The sequence below is a fragment of the Meleagris gallopavo genome, chromosome 6 (assembly GCF_905368555.1).
Source record: "Meleagris gallopavo chromosome 6, MGAL_WU_HG_1.1, whole genome shotgun sequence".
Classification (NCBI taxonomy): domain Eukaryota; kingdom Metazoa; phylum Chordata; class Aves; order Galliformes; family Phasianidae; genus Meleagris; species Meleagris gallopavo.
The window spans coordinates 29,131,515-29,147,541 of NC_139409.1; the positions used below are offsets into that span (position 1 = coordinate 29,131,515).

Here is a 16,027-nt window from a genome sequence, read left to right on the forward strand (position 1 = left end):
GGCTACATCAGCTGGCAAAGAGAAAATGCATTGAACAATTTTTGCTGTGCTCTTGACTGTTTAGACTTAACTTGACACTTTCTGAAGTCCAGGTATCCTAGAGAAAATGTGACCATTGTTTCTCTGATACTTAATTTGTTTCAAACCTCATAGCATTTGTAAAATATGAACGATTCTGTCATTGTCAGAAATTTTAAATGGATTGACTAAAGGCAGAGAATGAACAATATATATAATTTTTTAGCTTCTTAAAAATCCCAAGAGTTTACAAAAAAAGTTTAGTGTAAAATTGTGTATGTCTGAATGTACATTATGATAGTATAACTATGAAAACAAAATTTTAAGATATGAAAATTGCATACTGTAATTCTTTTTTATACAGATATGCAGCCAGAATTTTTTTTCCAGTATTTTATTTAATGAAAGAATTTCTTTTCTCTGGCATTCTATAATGTTCAAAGTATGAACGCTGGCCAAGGTCACTCCTTGATTGTGGAAGGCACCATATATCGGCCAGATAATTTAATAGCTAATGAGATCATATTCCTGTGTCTTCAACTGTTGCCGTCATGATTTTGTAAAAGTGAAGTATGAAGTCCTTTCTGCATCTGGCATCTCTTTTGATGTGGATCTAACTGCTGAGGGACTGCTAACTGAACTGAATGTTTCAAGAAAGCCAATTTACTCAGCTGGTCGCAGAGCCCTTGACCTCAATAGTGGAACTTGGCAAATCAATGAATACACTTATGTTTAGTGTTCTGTCAAGAATTGTGAAAAAGCTCTGTAAACCATGGATCCTTCTGCAAAATACTAGTTTGTAGTTTAAACATTAGTCTTTCTTCAGAGGCCAATGAGGCTAGTTAATTAAGCCTGAGGGGTTATGAACTGTTGGCAGTTAATAAGTCATAAAATTCCTCCATAAAACAGGATGCTAGATTCCATCACTGAGGCAAGGAGTACAAAGAGCTGGTGTATAAATATCTAATTGTACAAAAGGACTGGGATTTCTCAATGACTGCTCATCTGGAGTCTCCAGGGCATGCTCGCTATGGTTTCCTGATTTTTAGAAGCCAGTTTAAAAAATGAGTGCATTAAAGAGTAATTTGCCTGAAAGTTCAGGAAGTATGGGGTGGTGAAGGGAGGGGGAAAAGGAAAGACAAAAGAAGGGCGAGGGAGAGAAACAGAGAGAGAGGGGGTAAAAGAAAGCAGAACTGAGCTCTCTACACTGAGTTGGACGTTATTACATTTGTCATCTGTTTTCTTTCTCCTTTAGGATGTTCACCATGGCAACGGTACACAGCAGGCTTTTTATGCTGACCCCAGCATCCTGTATGTTTCCCTCCATCGCTATGATGAAGGCAACTTCTTCCCTGGCAGTGGAGCCCCAAATGAGGTTAGGTTTATTTCTTTAGAGCCCCATTTTTATTTGTATCTTTCAGGTAATTGCATTGCATGATTACCCCTAATTTTCTTGTCCTTCTCTGGTTCTTAAAATTACACCAGATTACCAAATTGTCCACTGGGAGTAGGGGACTAGTGAAGAACAAGTGCATAACCCAGAGCAGTCCTTGTCAAATAAGCCTGGCTGATCTGATGTTTTGTTTGATGTTTGTTTCTAAAGCACACTTCAGATTTTTTTTTTTTTTTGGTCTTTCTTTCCCTCTCTTTCCCTCCTCTCTTTTCCTCCTTTTTACTTCTTTTTGGCATTTTCTTCCTATTTTTTCAGGTTGGAAGTGGCCCAGGTGAAGGTTTTAATATAAATATTGCTTGGACAGGTGGTTTGGATCCTCCCATGGGAGATGTTGAATATCTCACAGCATTCAGGTCAGTACCTTTTTCTTTTAAAGTTTGAAAACTGGTGGTACAACATAAACACATGAATAAGAATGACTATAATTTTAAAAGGCAGGAGAATGGTGAAACCCATGGTGAAATTGTTTTAATACCAGTATCCCGGTGTGTGAAATCTCAGTAAAATTAATAAATGGGTAGTTCAGTTGTAGTGGTCACTCACATAGAATAATAATAAAAAAAGGTCTAATGATTTGATCACTCATTTATTTTATTATTATCATATCATGCCATTAAAATGACTTTGAGCTTCCTGACTTCTCTATCTACAAAATTTAAATGTAAGCAATGATACCAGACACAAGAAAAATACTGTTCATATTGATTATGGTATGTGGAAGTGTAGCACAAAGCACTAGTAAGTATGGTCCAAACCCAGTGATCCTCATTAGATTAAAATTCTCATCATGATACTCATATGATGCTCACAAATTTGCCCAACTGTCATTTTCTGTGAATTTCAGTGGAAAGCTCGTTACTTAAAAGTGAAAATCTCAACAAGAGTTATAGGAAATGTTGCACACTATGTTTCTCTTTGCTTTCAATAGCTCATTATAAATGAAATTTCATTCTCTCATAGGTGATTCATCATAATCGTTAGTCTTTTTCATGGGACTGGAGGAGATAGAACCACTTTCAAACATGCTCTGTTAGACTTTCAGTAGTCCTGTTTTACATACATCATTTCCCTTCATTGTTCAGCAGTTCAGTGGAAGTGTTTAATGAGCACTCACCTCTCATAACTGGATAAATGATACATGTCTGAAAAGAGATTTCAATTAGTGAAAGCTGACAAGCTGGAAAGGCAATGAGACAACTTCCTTATCAGATCATGTCCAAGAATTTTAGTTTGAAAAAATGCATTTGCCTTATGTAGATTGAGTTATGTTCTTTACAAAATACATCATAAAAAGTATAAAACACAATTTTGCTTTATTTTCTGAAGTACTCCTGTGTTGTCCACAAAATAACATGCCAAGGATCTGACAAACAACATACCTCAATTGAAAGTCCCAGACACAGAAATGACCCAGCACACTCACAGTGTCACACAATCATCGTGGAAAAAAAACTTTATGAGTTTTATTTACAGCACTTAAAAAAAATCTGAACAAATAAGTAGTGGCCAATTTAAAATCCTCTATAGCTTGATGTTGCCTCCAAGATCGTTGTTATCTTCCAATGTATTATTCTTTGTTGAGATTTTATGGAATTGAGAGGACTGGATGGTTCAAATAACTGATATCAGTATCTGATATTAATGTCTAATATGATCATCCCAGATTTCTTGGTCTGGATGCAACGTAAGCAATAATGATATAGGTAATGTGACCACATTAGCGCTGTGGAGAATGATGGTTTAAGAAGACTCATATAAATGACTACAACTGTAACTGGAATCCTTTCTGTCCTGACAATAAATACTTGGGTTTGAAAAATCTTTTCAAACATATTTGTTGTAGTTCTAGTAAAAGGCAAACTCATGAGCAGTTTGAAGCAGCTCTACTGTTAAGCATTTCAGTCTGCTTTGGAGTTAAAAGGAATTTCAGTCTGCAAATGTTTTGCCTTGCAAAATAGCACTATTCAGAAAAATAAAATTCATGTAGACTTCTACACAATGACTAATCATTTGCAGGCATGCCTCTAAAATAAGTGCTTAATTATACTTTTTTAAAAGCAAATAAATTCAATGTAAGAATAAAGTTATCCTTTAAAAGAATTGCCAGTGGTTGAAAATTTAATATATTTTAAATTTTAATAATAATAAATAATTTCAAAGTTAAATAATTTTAGATGCACAATTAGTATTCCAATTAATGTGGGCAAGATCTTATTGTTAAATAGTCAACCGCTATTTTTAATTTTTTTTCTAGAAATATATGCTGTTGACTAATTATAATACATGCTGCCATGCTTCCATTTTTCCAAAAGTACTTGAACAACAGGAAGTGTTTCCCTATGTTCTAAGCTCCTTTTCAGCAAAGATGGTCTTTGTACCATCTGTAATGCTTTTGATATGGATTTTTTATGACTACTATGGCATCAGTGAAGAAATTTGTAGCACGAATACAAATATCTATAAATTATGCAGGATAATCCAAATACCCATTTTCTCTGGGTTTGCTCATAGTGATAGGTAAATTTACAATTACTAATGATGAGTCAATCTTTCATACAGAATCTATCCCTGCTATGATCCAAAATACCATAGATGGTGTAATATGCATTATGAATTTGGCCAGGACAGAATTATTATATTATGAGAATTCCACAGTGCAATCTTTTGCCATAGACAGGAAGGAACGTAGAGTCTTGGAGAAAACCAATACGAGACCTAGTAAACAAGCCAGCATGTCAGCTGTTGCTCAGGAGCTGGAACAGGTCGGTTTATATGGAAGTATGTAGTAAAATTTGTAGTTAGGAAAATGAGCGTGTTATTTTTTAAATATATTTATTTTAGAGACAGAATTATGTAGATGTTCTTAACAAAGAGATGGGGAAAGCGTTGGATATCCTCATTTTTGAGAAGAGGAAAATGAAGAGACAAAATTGAGAGATTCTCTCTTCATATTTACTCCCTAGCAGAGAAAAAACTTATACAAGATTCAGTCCCTAGCAGAGGCAGGACAGTGTACTGTTTAAGGTCCCTTCCAACATAATGAAGATGTCAGGAAGTTTGGAGGCAGATGGAGCTGAACTGGAGAGCAGTTGAGGCTTCCTGCTTTCTAGCAACTTGGAAACTTAATTATCTGAGTCCTTAGGAACTGAGCTCCCAAGAGGGTCCACATAGCTTTTGGTTTCTAACCCACAGAACCCTAGTATCTTCCTAGAATTGCACTAAGCACTTATTTGAAGTGTCTGCAACCATGATACTAGATAACTCATTTCTTCTTGATTGACTATCAGATTTTATAGCGGAGATACTTCTGAATGATAATGTCCATATAAATAGAGATCAAGTCCCTTTTCATGACTCTAAATATTTGCTCAAGTATTGCTCTATACGATGATGTATTAGACATCAGGAATTGTTCTTACGGAATATACTTCTAGAACTGTACGAGCATTTATACACGCACACGTACATATAAATACATGTAGCTGAGTATTTGTAATTTTCAGCTGCAAAAATGACTAGATAGATCTATTTGAATATTCGAATCAAATCATGTTGTGACTTAATGAGCTTTCACTTCAATGTCTTCCTCCAAACTATCCTAGAAAATATTTCTGCTTTGTTGGGGGAAAAAAAAAACAATTGTTGTATAAAAATTCAAGACAGTTGAAGATTAGTTAGAACCATATCACAGAGTAATTACTGCAACAGAATGTGGTAGCTTCTGTGGGACACTAGTAGGAAACTGGACAGTTGTTTGAGTCTGCCATTTAGTTGTCTGTGCTATGTGGAGAGTCTTTCTTGTACTTTTAAACTAACTTTTTTTTTTTTATAGTGTAAATTCAAATTTTAACACATTTTAGACGTGTTAAAGATTTTATTTATAAAGTTGGATTTCATTTCATTTATATTCAGTTTCTAGTAAGAAAATGTATTTACTCATGTTAACTATGAGAAGGTAGTAGAAAATGTAGAAGGCAGAAGTTTCTGTAGAATCGAATAGAAGTGCATTATTTAATTTTGCCAGAAAAGTCTTGTTTGATAATTAGCATAGTTAAGCAACTATTTTATCTTCAGAATTCCTTGAAAGAATGTTTTTTTCCTAAAGGATATTCATATCTTCTTTTTCCTTATGATAAAAAAAATACACAGCTCTTTACCAATATTTTCAAGGCCTTTGGCTCTAGAGAGTTATGTTTCATCATTTAATTCCATCTATTCAAGTGAAATTTGTTTTAATCTCTTTGAAAATATAGAAGATAGTTGCTGTTTACTGAGATGATGATTCTACACTTCACTTTATGAGAGTGTAATCCACACTCTTCTGCCAGCAGCTATAGAAAAAAAACAAGAGGGATGGTCAGATATTAATGTTCAAATAATTACTTTCTTAAGCTACGTGTTATACCATATGCTTTCAGTAAAGGAAGCAGAAGGTCTGTGTTGTACACACACACATGTACATGTATGCACTCAGAGCTTACAGATGACAGAAGAAATCTGTTATAGCAGATGCAGGAGGAAATGGAAGCAAATGTGAGAACTGAGAAGGGTGAAGAACAAGCAAGAGACAGAAGGAAAATGAGTGTGCCTTCCAACTGCTTTGTACTGCTTTTATTCAACAAAGGAGTTGTAAATTTAGTTTAACCAGCCTGTATGCTCTGGCTGTTTTGCTCTACTCGAGAGTAGCGTAAAACAGCCACAGCATATCAGTGAACCTGGTCATAAAAGCTTATATAAAATGAAATGTGTGTGTGTTTCTTGGAATCGTTAGAAATAGCTCATGACAATATTATATTTGAGGTTGATTTTTAGCAGTCATGTGTATGATTTTAATTTAATACGGTGAGCAAATTTAAAAGATATAAGTGACACTAAGGAGGAGTTAAGAATTAACTTACATATCCATGGTTTAATTGTAAATACAACACAGAATTTATAAGTATTTCAAAATAATTATTCTTTAAAAAAGAGAATTCAAAATCAAACTCACGTTTGAAACCAATTATGTTGAAGTGTAGAAATGAAAGAAAATAAGAATACACAGAAAATCTTCACTTCCTTTCAGAGAAATTATTTTGGTAGAAAATAAATATGTTTAAAAATCACTGTGATCTAACCCCTGAAAAAAGGATTCAGAAATGTTCATTTCAGTCTTATAATCTTCTAGGGCATAATTAAGATTATTTCAGAAATTACATGGATGTATAATGACCTTTTTTGGGTCTTAGTTTTGTATTTCCTGATCTGGTGATGTTTTATTTTGATATTCATTGTGAAAAACATTGTAAATACATTTTTGTTCTTTTTCAAATATATTCTCCTTACTAACTCTGTTCTGAATATAATCTATCGTTTGTTTTTTGTTGATTTTTTTCTTACTTTTAAAGTTACAAATTCATATATATACTCCAAAAGGAAACTCAAAGAAATATTAGTGTGTTTTATCTATACTGTTTCATGTAAGTATAGATAGTAGACATTTGTATACATTACTTTAATTTTCCCATAAATTTGCTTTTATAAATTTTTGTTTGCCACAGAATTGGATATAACAACTTTAATCACTTTTGTATGTGTTAAGATTCTGTATTCATTTAATCTTTTGGTACTGAGTTTCCTGGTCTTATGTATGTGTGTCTGAAAAGAAAAATTCCTTTTTTATCTCAAATCTCTGGTCTTCCAATTTCATTAAAAATACATGTGTTTGTGTACCATGTCAGTAGATGAAGTGTACACTCTTGCCTATGCATATCTATTATTTTAAACATGTTTGGATTCCTCTCACATTCTTCCTTATTTTTCTTCTCTGAAAAGTCAGCATTTCTTGTATTTTCAATCTCTCTTTATTTAGAAATATACCTAGTTTTTTATTATTGCAATTGCTCATCTCTGAAACTTTTCTATTCTCTAGAAGTAAGCTTAATGTACCACATGAGGGCGAACCATCGATTTATATTATTTTGAATATTATTATGGCTTTATTTGACATCCCCCTCTGCAATATACTCTAGTTCTCTGAACAGAAACTCTGGCTTCTGACAAACAGAACAAAAGAATGTGGGAGTAAAAAATCAACATTTTTTCTAGCGGTACCTAGCTTTATTTTAAGTCATAGAACAATGGTATATTGTTATAAAGTTTAATGAATTCCACTAAGAACAATTTTGAGACAGTAATTCTAAATATTCATAGCTTAATGCTGCCATTTCTAAGACTACAATGTCCAGAGACTGCTGATAAGGTTATATTACGGTGTAAAACCTATGTTAAGATTCAGTTTCTCTTTCTAGAACTTTTAGTGAAAAGAGATAAAAACACAAAATGTGGAAAAGGAAACAAAAAAGCCAAATTAACTGCTCAGCCTCATGAGTCACAAAAAAACAGAAGTTATAAAGACCCAAGATCTTCAGAACCTTAATCTATTATGTTATCAGAGGACTCCAGTGGCAATCAGCTCAGACTAGCAAAATGCCATGTTTATATTAACAAATGGAAATAAAAATTTTATTTCTCAATATTTTCTTTTATAATAACTGGCAATGATTACTCCAGAAACTGTTATCTCTAGTCTATTTGTGGACAGCAGCGGGTTCAACACTTCATAAGGAAGGAGGCAGAATCTCTGAGTCATATCTGCAAGAGGCAAGTAATGATTTACCCAAATGAAGATGGATGTTATGTAAAGTACTAATTTACTATAATCCTATGTTCTCATGTGTATAGTACAGCTTTATGTAGAAAAATATAGCTGAGTAGAACAGTTATGGAAACTCTAGAAAGTGTATGTAATGGTATCTGTATGTAGGTATATTGCAGTCATCCACAGCACTCTAGAGTTGTAAATTTGAGTTACAATCAATTGTAGATTTCTGAGTTTGTCAGCTTCTACCAAATGTTGTTATAAGATGGGTATATCAATCAGAGGTCTTTCTTTTCCATTCTGTCACGGAAAATGTCTGAGCAGTATTCAAGGAAAGGTGCATGAAACACCTAAAAAAAGAACTTCCTGAGCAGTTCCATTTGAAGAATTTGGGAAAAGGTTGAAGATTTTTGGAATATTATTTTTAAAATCTGCTGAGAACATAAGTTCCATGTGTAAATATCCAGTAGTCTATGGATCAGTGGCTTTGGAAAAGCTTTTAATTGTGACTTTTTTTGAGTATAACGATAAATTTTCATGTTTTCTTTATCTTGACAAAAGTTCTGAGCATGCAGATTAGTATTGTATTATATTTATTAGTATTTATTAGTATTCGTTTTGGTAGTGGTATTGGTAGTATTAGTACTAGTGTTAGCACTGATAAAGAAAGTCTCCTTTAGGATATTGAGAAGCAGAGTTAAAAGCACTTGAAACTCTAGCATAAACAGCTTTTCAACGTTTGGTTATATTTCAGAGTTCACCAGAAAACTAATCCTGGCAGCACTGTTTATATCTTGCAACTGTTTGTTCTTCCTCCTTCTTTATTTTTATTTGGAAAATCTAACTTCTTCTCACCAAACTCTTCTAAATTTTCACCTTTACTGTACCAGAATTTTAAAAACTGCATATGATGCTCCTTTCATGCACTGGAACTAGAGAAATGAAACCTTTTGTTACATAAATTAATTAGTGCCAACTTACTTTTCTGCAGATGCACAGCTCCTTTTATTGACATGGCAGAAAAGGGGGTGGAGGAGAAAGGATAATAAAATATGGAATGTGTCAGGTTTATGTGGTTCAGGTTAAAAACTTTTTGATTAAAACCTAAGCTGTACATGGTCTGTAGTTTAAAAGTGCCAAAAAATACCCGAGCTCTTCTGCAGTAGAAAAGTTTCCCAATTTTTGTCAAGTTAGAAAGATGAAAGAATAAAGGTGCATGGATAAAGAATTGTCAAATACTTTGATGAAAATATGAGAAATACCACTAAAAACATCCCGGAATAAATTAAAAAGCTGGGAGAGAAGATATTTTTACTCTAAAAGTCAAAATATCTGTGGTATGTAAAATAGAGATAAATCTTAGGTCTGAATTAGAAGTCCTACAGCAACACTGAGTGATTGTGTGGATGTCCAGCCTCAATTTAAATTTTGTTGCTTTATAATAACTTTTGAGAACTACGCTATAGCCTGTAAAAAATATCCACATGTTCTCTGCTGGAACAGCTCCAGACTATAACAGAACCACTAGATTGCACCCTGGTGCTTTATGTATTGTTTAATTGTTTTCCTTTGGTGGGTATTTTTATTAAAAGCCCATTATCCAGAATCAGACAGAAGTGTTGTTACAAGAACAGCAGAAACAGAGGCCTTTCAGCTACACAGTTCTTATTCATGTCTTCTTTAGCCAGCTCAGCTAATGAGACCTCCACTATTCTTCTTTTAGTACTTCAAGAAAAAGAAACCAGAGTTTTTATTTTCCTCCTTTCAAACATAAGTTGGATTGTGAGGTTCTGTGTGTGCTCACACACCTGGTGTGTCTGTATAAGATTGTGTAGATACCTCTGGGGCATGTCTGTGCTTATAGATGTTCACATACTTTTGCATCAATAACTCCTTGGAGATATTTTTAATATCTAATGATTTTGTGTACCTATGCTACTCTTTGCTTGTAAAGAAATTAAAGAACAAGTCTTTTTCATACTTAAAAAAAAAAAAAAAAAAAAAAAAAACAAGCCAAAAACAAGAACACATATTCTAGCATGTAAAGCGTCAGTAATTCCAAAGGAAAACAGAAAAATCTATCAAGTCACAAATTTTGAAATCCTGAGTTATGCTGAGTAGCACTCTGCTCAGTGCTGCAAGATCTTATGAGGTTTCATGTTACTGGTTGTTGCCAGAGCCCCAATTCTGAGTATGTTATTACTTTTTTAAGTGAGTTCTTAATCTTGCAAAAGAGATGTTTAAAACTATGAAAACACGTATATCTTAAAAATAGATATCTAATGAAAAAGTTCAGGGAGGTCTATGACTCACGATTATGTGGTATTAGCGCTGCTTGAGCCACCAGTAATCCCATTAAATCAGTACAGCTTCGTGAAAAGTAGATTGTTACTCAGAGTGAGGGAATCTATCAGACTTCAAACTCCTACAAGTAGTATAAGAAAAAAATCTCATTCATGGAGTAATTTACCATGTTTGTCATATGTTTGTATTTTTTTGCTTAAGGAAGGCTAAACCTTTGTCTTGTGATCAAAAATACTTAATTTTAGGTCTTCTAGGGTCCGCTTTGCACACCAGCATTAATTAATTAATGGCTAACATGTAATGTTGCTTATATTCAACAGTAACTTCTTGCAAGAGTCATCACAGAAAGTTTGTGAAACCAAAGGCTGTTCACCAATAAATGTGACAGGATCTGAACCTAGATAATTTGACTACATTTAGCATGATTGAGTAATTAAATCTTTTAAATTATATGCAAACACTCTTATGATTTATCATGGCCTGAAACAAACCAAGCTTTTAAAGTTTATCTGACTCATATGTTTGCCTACCACTGTCTTTCTAGTCACAGTATATTGGGTGTCAAAATAAAATTACCAAAATTCAAAAGGTATTAAAAATTCACAAAAAATTAAACCAAAAAGATTACAGTGCATTCATTATAACCGGGCTGAAAATAGCTATGCCTTGGGGAAGGCATAGCTGGAAAACTGCTTAGTATTTTTTCTGTGTCATGCTACAGTGTACATTCATGTCAGATAATGTAAAATACAGGACTGAAGGAAAGAAGATGCTTATTTGGTCCTTTTTTCCCCATCAGTAAATCCACTGGTCTTTGCTGCTTTCTTTCTCCTATTCTGGGTGTGGTGTGAAATGCTAAGTAGAGCTGACTAAAGACAGCAGTTCCAGTAAGTAGCAACTGTCCATGGTTTTGACATACGATTTTCTTTTACACTGGAACAAAAGCAAAACCATTTGAAAACCTGCAAGAAAACAGCTAAGTGTGTGTTTCAAACCCTTTCATGACTGTGTTCATATCCAGCCTCACGGCGAGGACATCACTCTAGGAAGCAAAAAACTCTAAGTGAAAAAAACTCATCCCTGAATTATTAAAAACAATTTTTCTTCCCTAGTTCTTACAAATCAGGGACTTGAACCTGACCTTATCAATCGGAAGTTAATGCTTTTACTGTCAAGCTATTTTAAATGTTATTTTTCTTTTCTGTACTGTAAAAAAGGTTGCCCTCTGCAAAATATTAGAGATCCACACATACAAAAAGATTATATTTTAGTAAAAAGATATATGTCATGAAAAACTACATATTTCATCATGCATTATTAATCTGACAGGAGAGTGCTTCCCTATTACCAATTAAGAAGTTTACAAAGTAATAAACTATTGTTAAACCTCTGCAAGTGCTTCAATTCCTATGTGACAGGGACTTCTCAATCCCCATGCTTTATTAACGTCTGCTTCACTCCATTTGTGATCAGCTTTCTATGAAAACAGGTTCCCTCTGGATCTGAAAATTACAATTCATCACCCACCTATTTTCTCTTTCCTCTTATTCATCTATTTAAATTTGAATTCCTCTCATAAGAGGCTATTGTCGCTAGTGATACAATCATGTTTCACTGAAAAGTAGAAGCACTATTAAGCTCTCTGTCACCCTTTCTCCATCTCTGTCCTCAAAACCACTGATTTTACAGATTGCTGTCTGTCCTGCAGTTCTGCTCTAGATCTTCTTCAGATTAGAATTTCAGCCTTCCTTTCCTCTGAAACACTGCTATATTTCCTATATGCGAACAGTAGCTGAATTTGTACACTGCTAAGTTCTCCAGAATGTATAGTCAGGAGCCACTTACACATAGAGTGTCTAGACAGGAGTCATCTTTATGTTCTTTCTTTGCAGTCTAATACAATGAAGTTATTGTACATGACAGAAGTTCCAGTATAATGTACTAATATAAATACGTTATTATTAAGAATAATAGTAAGATTTAAAGACTTAGAAGATTGATTTGGGAGATGTTTTTGATTGGTAGAAATAAGAAGGGAGGTAGGCTGGCTGCAGTCTGCATCACATTGCATGAGAGGTACACACAACAAGCACTGGGGACATTGGCTGATTTGGCACATGGGGTCATGCAAGCTGGTGGAATCCCGGAGACAAGGCAGACATTATCCCTTCAAGTCCTCATATAGAGGACTTCAAGATCTCATATAGAGAGGATGTCTTCCTAGGACTTGAAAGGGGAAGATGGAGGGATTGAGTCCTCTAGACCAGATGAAAGATGTGCAGTTCTTTGTTTTCATTGTGAATGAACCGATTTTATGTGGAACAATGTAATGTATCTGTTCTTGTTCCAGTGAGACATATGGATATGGCACTGGTAGGATTCAGTCCTCCAAACATGCTTTGGAAGTGTGATCCTCCTCCTGTTTGTTTAGCTCAAGAACACATATATTGCTCAGTATCACTGCTGCACTGTCCATGATCTCATTAAGCCCATAAGCATGCATATCTTGTTGACATCTAGGGAAACATGATGATTATCAACAAAATATAGAGCCTTTTGTACACTGCAACGCTTCAATCACAGTAAGGTTATTAAGACTAGAATGTAGAATTTAGAATATCACTTGCAGAATTTAAGCAAGATATAAGAGCTTCCTAAGTTTCTATTATAGTTTTATTTCCAGCACTATTCTTTAACAAACTAAATAAATTACTGCATGTATTGGACCTCTGAGGCTTGGGGCAAAGAATGGAAAAATTATTTACAAAAGCTTGAAAATATTTAATCACTAGAGGCAGGGGGCAACTGTGTTTTAATTAGCAGTTCCTCAGGCTATTGGCTGGCTGGAGGCTTTCTCAAACAACCACACAAACGCACTGAATAGCTGTTTGCCAGCCTTAGGGTCAGGCCTGAGATGAAACAGATAAGATAATTGGCTCTAATGAAATCCAGAAGGCCTTGGCTTTCTTGTTTGAGCTTGGATTTGAAAAGTGCGTGTGGAAGTGAGGCTTAATTCAAACCAGTCCTGAACTAGGCCCATTTTTCAGTGACTTTGATATTGTTTGAAGTTCTGAAAGTGTTCGCCACACCACTAGCCTGCTGGGCTGGGCCTCCCCGGTCACCTTAATTACTGAGCTTTATTGCTGACTTTACTACACAGGAAAGGAGCCATTATATGTTCCATCAACATCAGCTCTCCTCAGATTGGAGGAAAGGGCAGGGTGAAAGGCCACTGTAGGAAGGCAAAAACTTCACTTTGAGGTAGTCAGATCATTTACCCGTGTTAAATTTCACTGTGCTATGTGCGTACATTCCTCAAAACACAGAAGCCCAATTTCCATTTTTTTTTTAGCAAGTGATTACTTTTCAAAACATTTTGTTTGTGTCTGATTAGCAGGAGGGGACATTTATTCTTAGAGGTGGAAAAGAAGGCAAATTTTAACAAACGCCTAATTAATCATCACAGAGGAAAGAAATCTAGTTAAAATCTGTAATAAAGAGAAATTGTTCTTAATGCTTCTTTGAAGTGGGAATAAGTGAGGAAACCCCTACAGTGTGTTTGCAGACCTGACACCCTACAGAACCTACTTTTTGCAACTACCCTGATATCTTGAGGGTAACTTGTAATGTGCTCTGCAAAAATACAAGGGCGCCTGTGAAATACCGTAATGGTAAGCGACAGTTGAGGTATTTTAGCAATGTTAGTTCTAAGTTATTCTCTTCATGATAATTACTTTCAGAGTTTGGTCCTAATCTCTTTAGCCGCTCCAGCTGGTAGTGCTGCTGGAAAAAAAAGAAACTGGGTGAACCCCTGTGCATGAATGAATTTTCAGATCTGGACACTGTAGTGGAAGAGATGTCTGGTGGGCTTCAGAAATCAGTGTCTGAGGCCACGGAAGTTCCTAGGAAGTTCTGCTGTTGGGTATCCCAGGACAGATCCCACAGATGCTTAGACGTGGCTGCATGTATTTACATATTAATTCCGTGCTCCCTGACCAGTTGGCCGAATGTTTTTACATATTAATTCCATGCTCCCTAACCAGTTGGGCTACTAAGCTCAGTACAGCTACACATGTGCATTAATGTTTGCAGGATTGGGCCTCCCAAGACTAACTGCCCAGTTTGCACCTGATCCCATATTACCAATACTAATATATAATTAAAAAAATACTGATGAATATTACTTGCTGGTGGGAATCAGTCTGTGAAGTTTAGATCAAGAAGCACAAACTGTATTTCCATGAGCTTGGGAGACAAAAAAATCAGTTTCATTGCTTTCTCCTTTTCATTTCCTTTGTTGTTTTTTTTTTGTTTGTTTTGTATTGTTTTGCTTGTTTGTGTTTTTTTTAATTGTTGTTGTTTTTAAGGAGCTAGTAATCCTGCTTTTCTTAATGAACATGTCTTCATTAAAATTAGAAATGTCATAAATATGCTTTCCGCAGAGTATCCTGCCCTTTCCTTAAGACAGCAGTTTCACAAAGAAGACTTCTATAATTTGAGATAGTTCCACCTTGTATTATTTTATGAATAATATCTGTGCTATAATGCAGATTTTACATCTTTATGGCAGATTTTTTAACACAAAGGATTCCTATTTAAGAAGCCTGAAGGTTTCTTGTTTTTCTTCCCTTTCATATGCCCTGTCATTTTAACACATTTTATGTTAGTAGAATGGTGAATTGGTTACACACTTTAAAGAAAAGCAGCAGGTTTTAGTTTTTTTAATCAATATTTTGTGAAATTTTACCTGTTAAACCATAGCTAGCATCAGAGGGAGCTAGTTATATGTATATTGACACACATTTTGTTAGCACTAGTCTAAGACAAAATACCTTTTGAAATAATCATAATTCATTACAATTATCAGAAAACAATGATTTCCCTTCTAATATAGATGGTTGTTTTGTGAGAAAATAATAGTGTAGGTGTCATAGTGTGAGAGTTCCTGTGAACAATATTTCCAGATGGATAGATGTTCTGGTCTTTATTTAACAGTAGAATTTGTTTGCTCTCATTTTTAATAACTATATCAAAAATGAAAACTTCCTTCATGATACTATGCTTCTTAAGAGACAGTTTGCTATCTGAAACTCTTAACAAAACTATGTAGATTTGCTGTTTTGAGAAATCAAGATTTATTTTTTTTAAAGGAAGAAGCAGGGCAATGATGTGACACTGAGAAGGTGTAGGGCGTAAGTCTTCTGTGTCTGAGTGTATTTTCAACTACATTTCCCAAATTTTGTGGAAATTATTGGGAGTTAGGGGAGTATATAAAGTGATATCAAGATATTACGGTATATTGGAAGAGATTTATTGACTGGGAGAAGTGGGACTACATAATCTATTAGTGATTTAATTCATACCTTACACATATGCCTAACAATGTCTTCAAAAAAAAAAAAAAAAAAAAGAATAAGAATATGAAATCTACTTGTGATTTAATCTGACCTTTGCACATCTGTCTGCAAACATTATACAGTTAAGCTTGGGTGTTTGCTGTAAGTCATGCAGGGGATAGTGACTGAGGAAGCATTTTATTGCAGGAAAGAATTCCCTGGATGCCTAAACCACTTATTCTTAATGTTTCCAACAATATTTTTAAGGTGGTAGAA

At 34.5% G+C, this 16,027-nt stretch overlaps 1 protein-coding gene across 2 annotated transcripts in view; it reads left to right on the forward strand.

The window, feature by feature from the left end:
• The window catches only part of HDAC9 (histone deacetylase 9), a 465,688-nt gene that overhangs the window by 372,757 nt on the left and 76,904 nt on the right, over window positions 1-16,027 (forward strand). For both annotated transcript variants that reach the window (XM_019616457.3, XM_031553921.2), the window contains 2 exons: window positions 1,274-1,393; window positions 1,727-1,824. In XM_019616457.3, coding sequence (XP_019472002.2) covers window positions 1,274-1,393; window positions 1,727-1,824 — 218 coding nt within the window. The remainder of the gene's footprint in view (window positions 1-1,273; window positions 1,394-1,726; window positions 1,825-16,027) is intronic.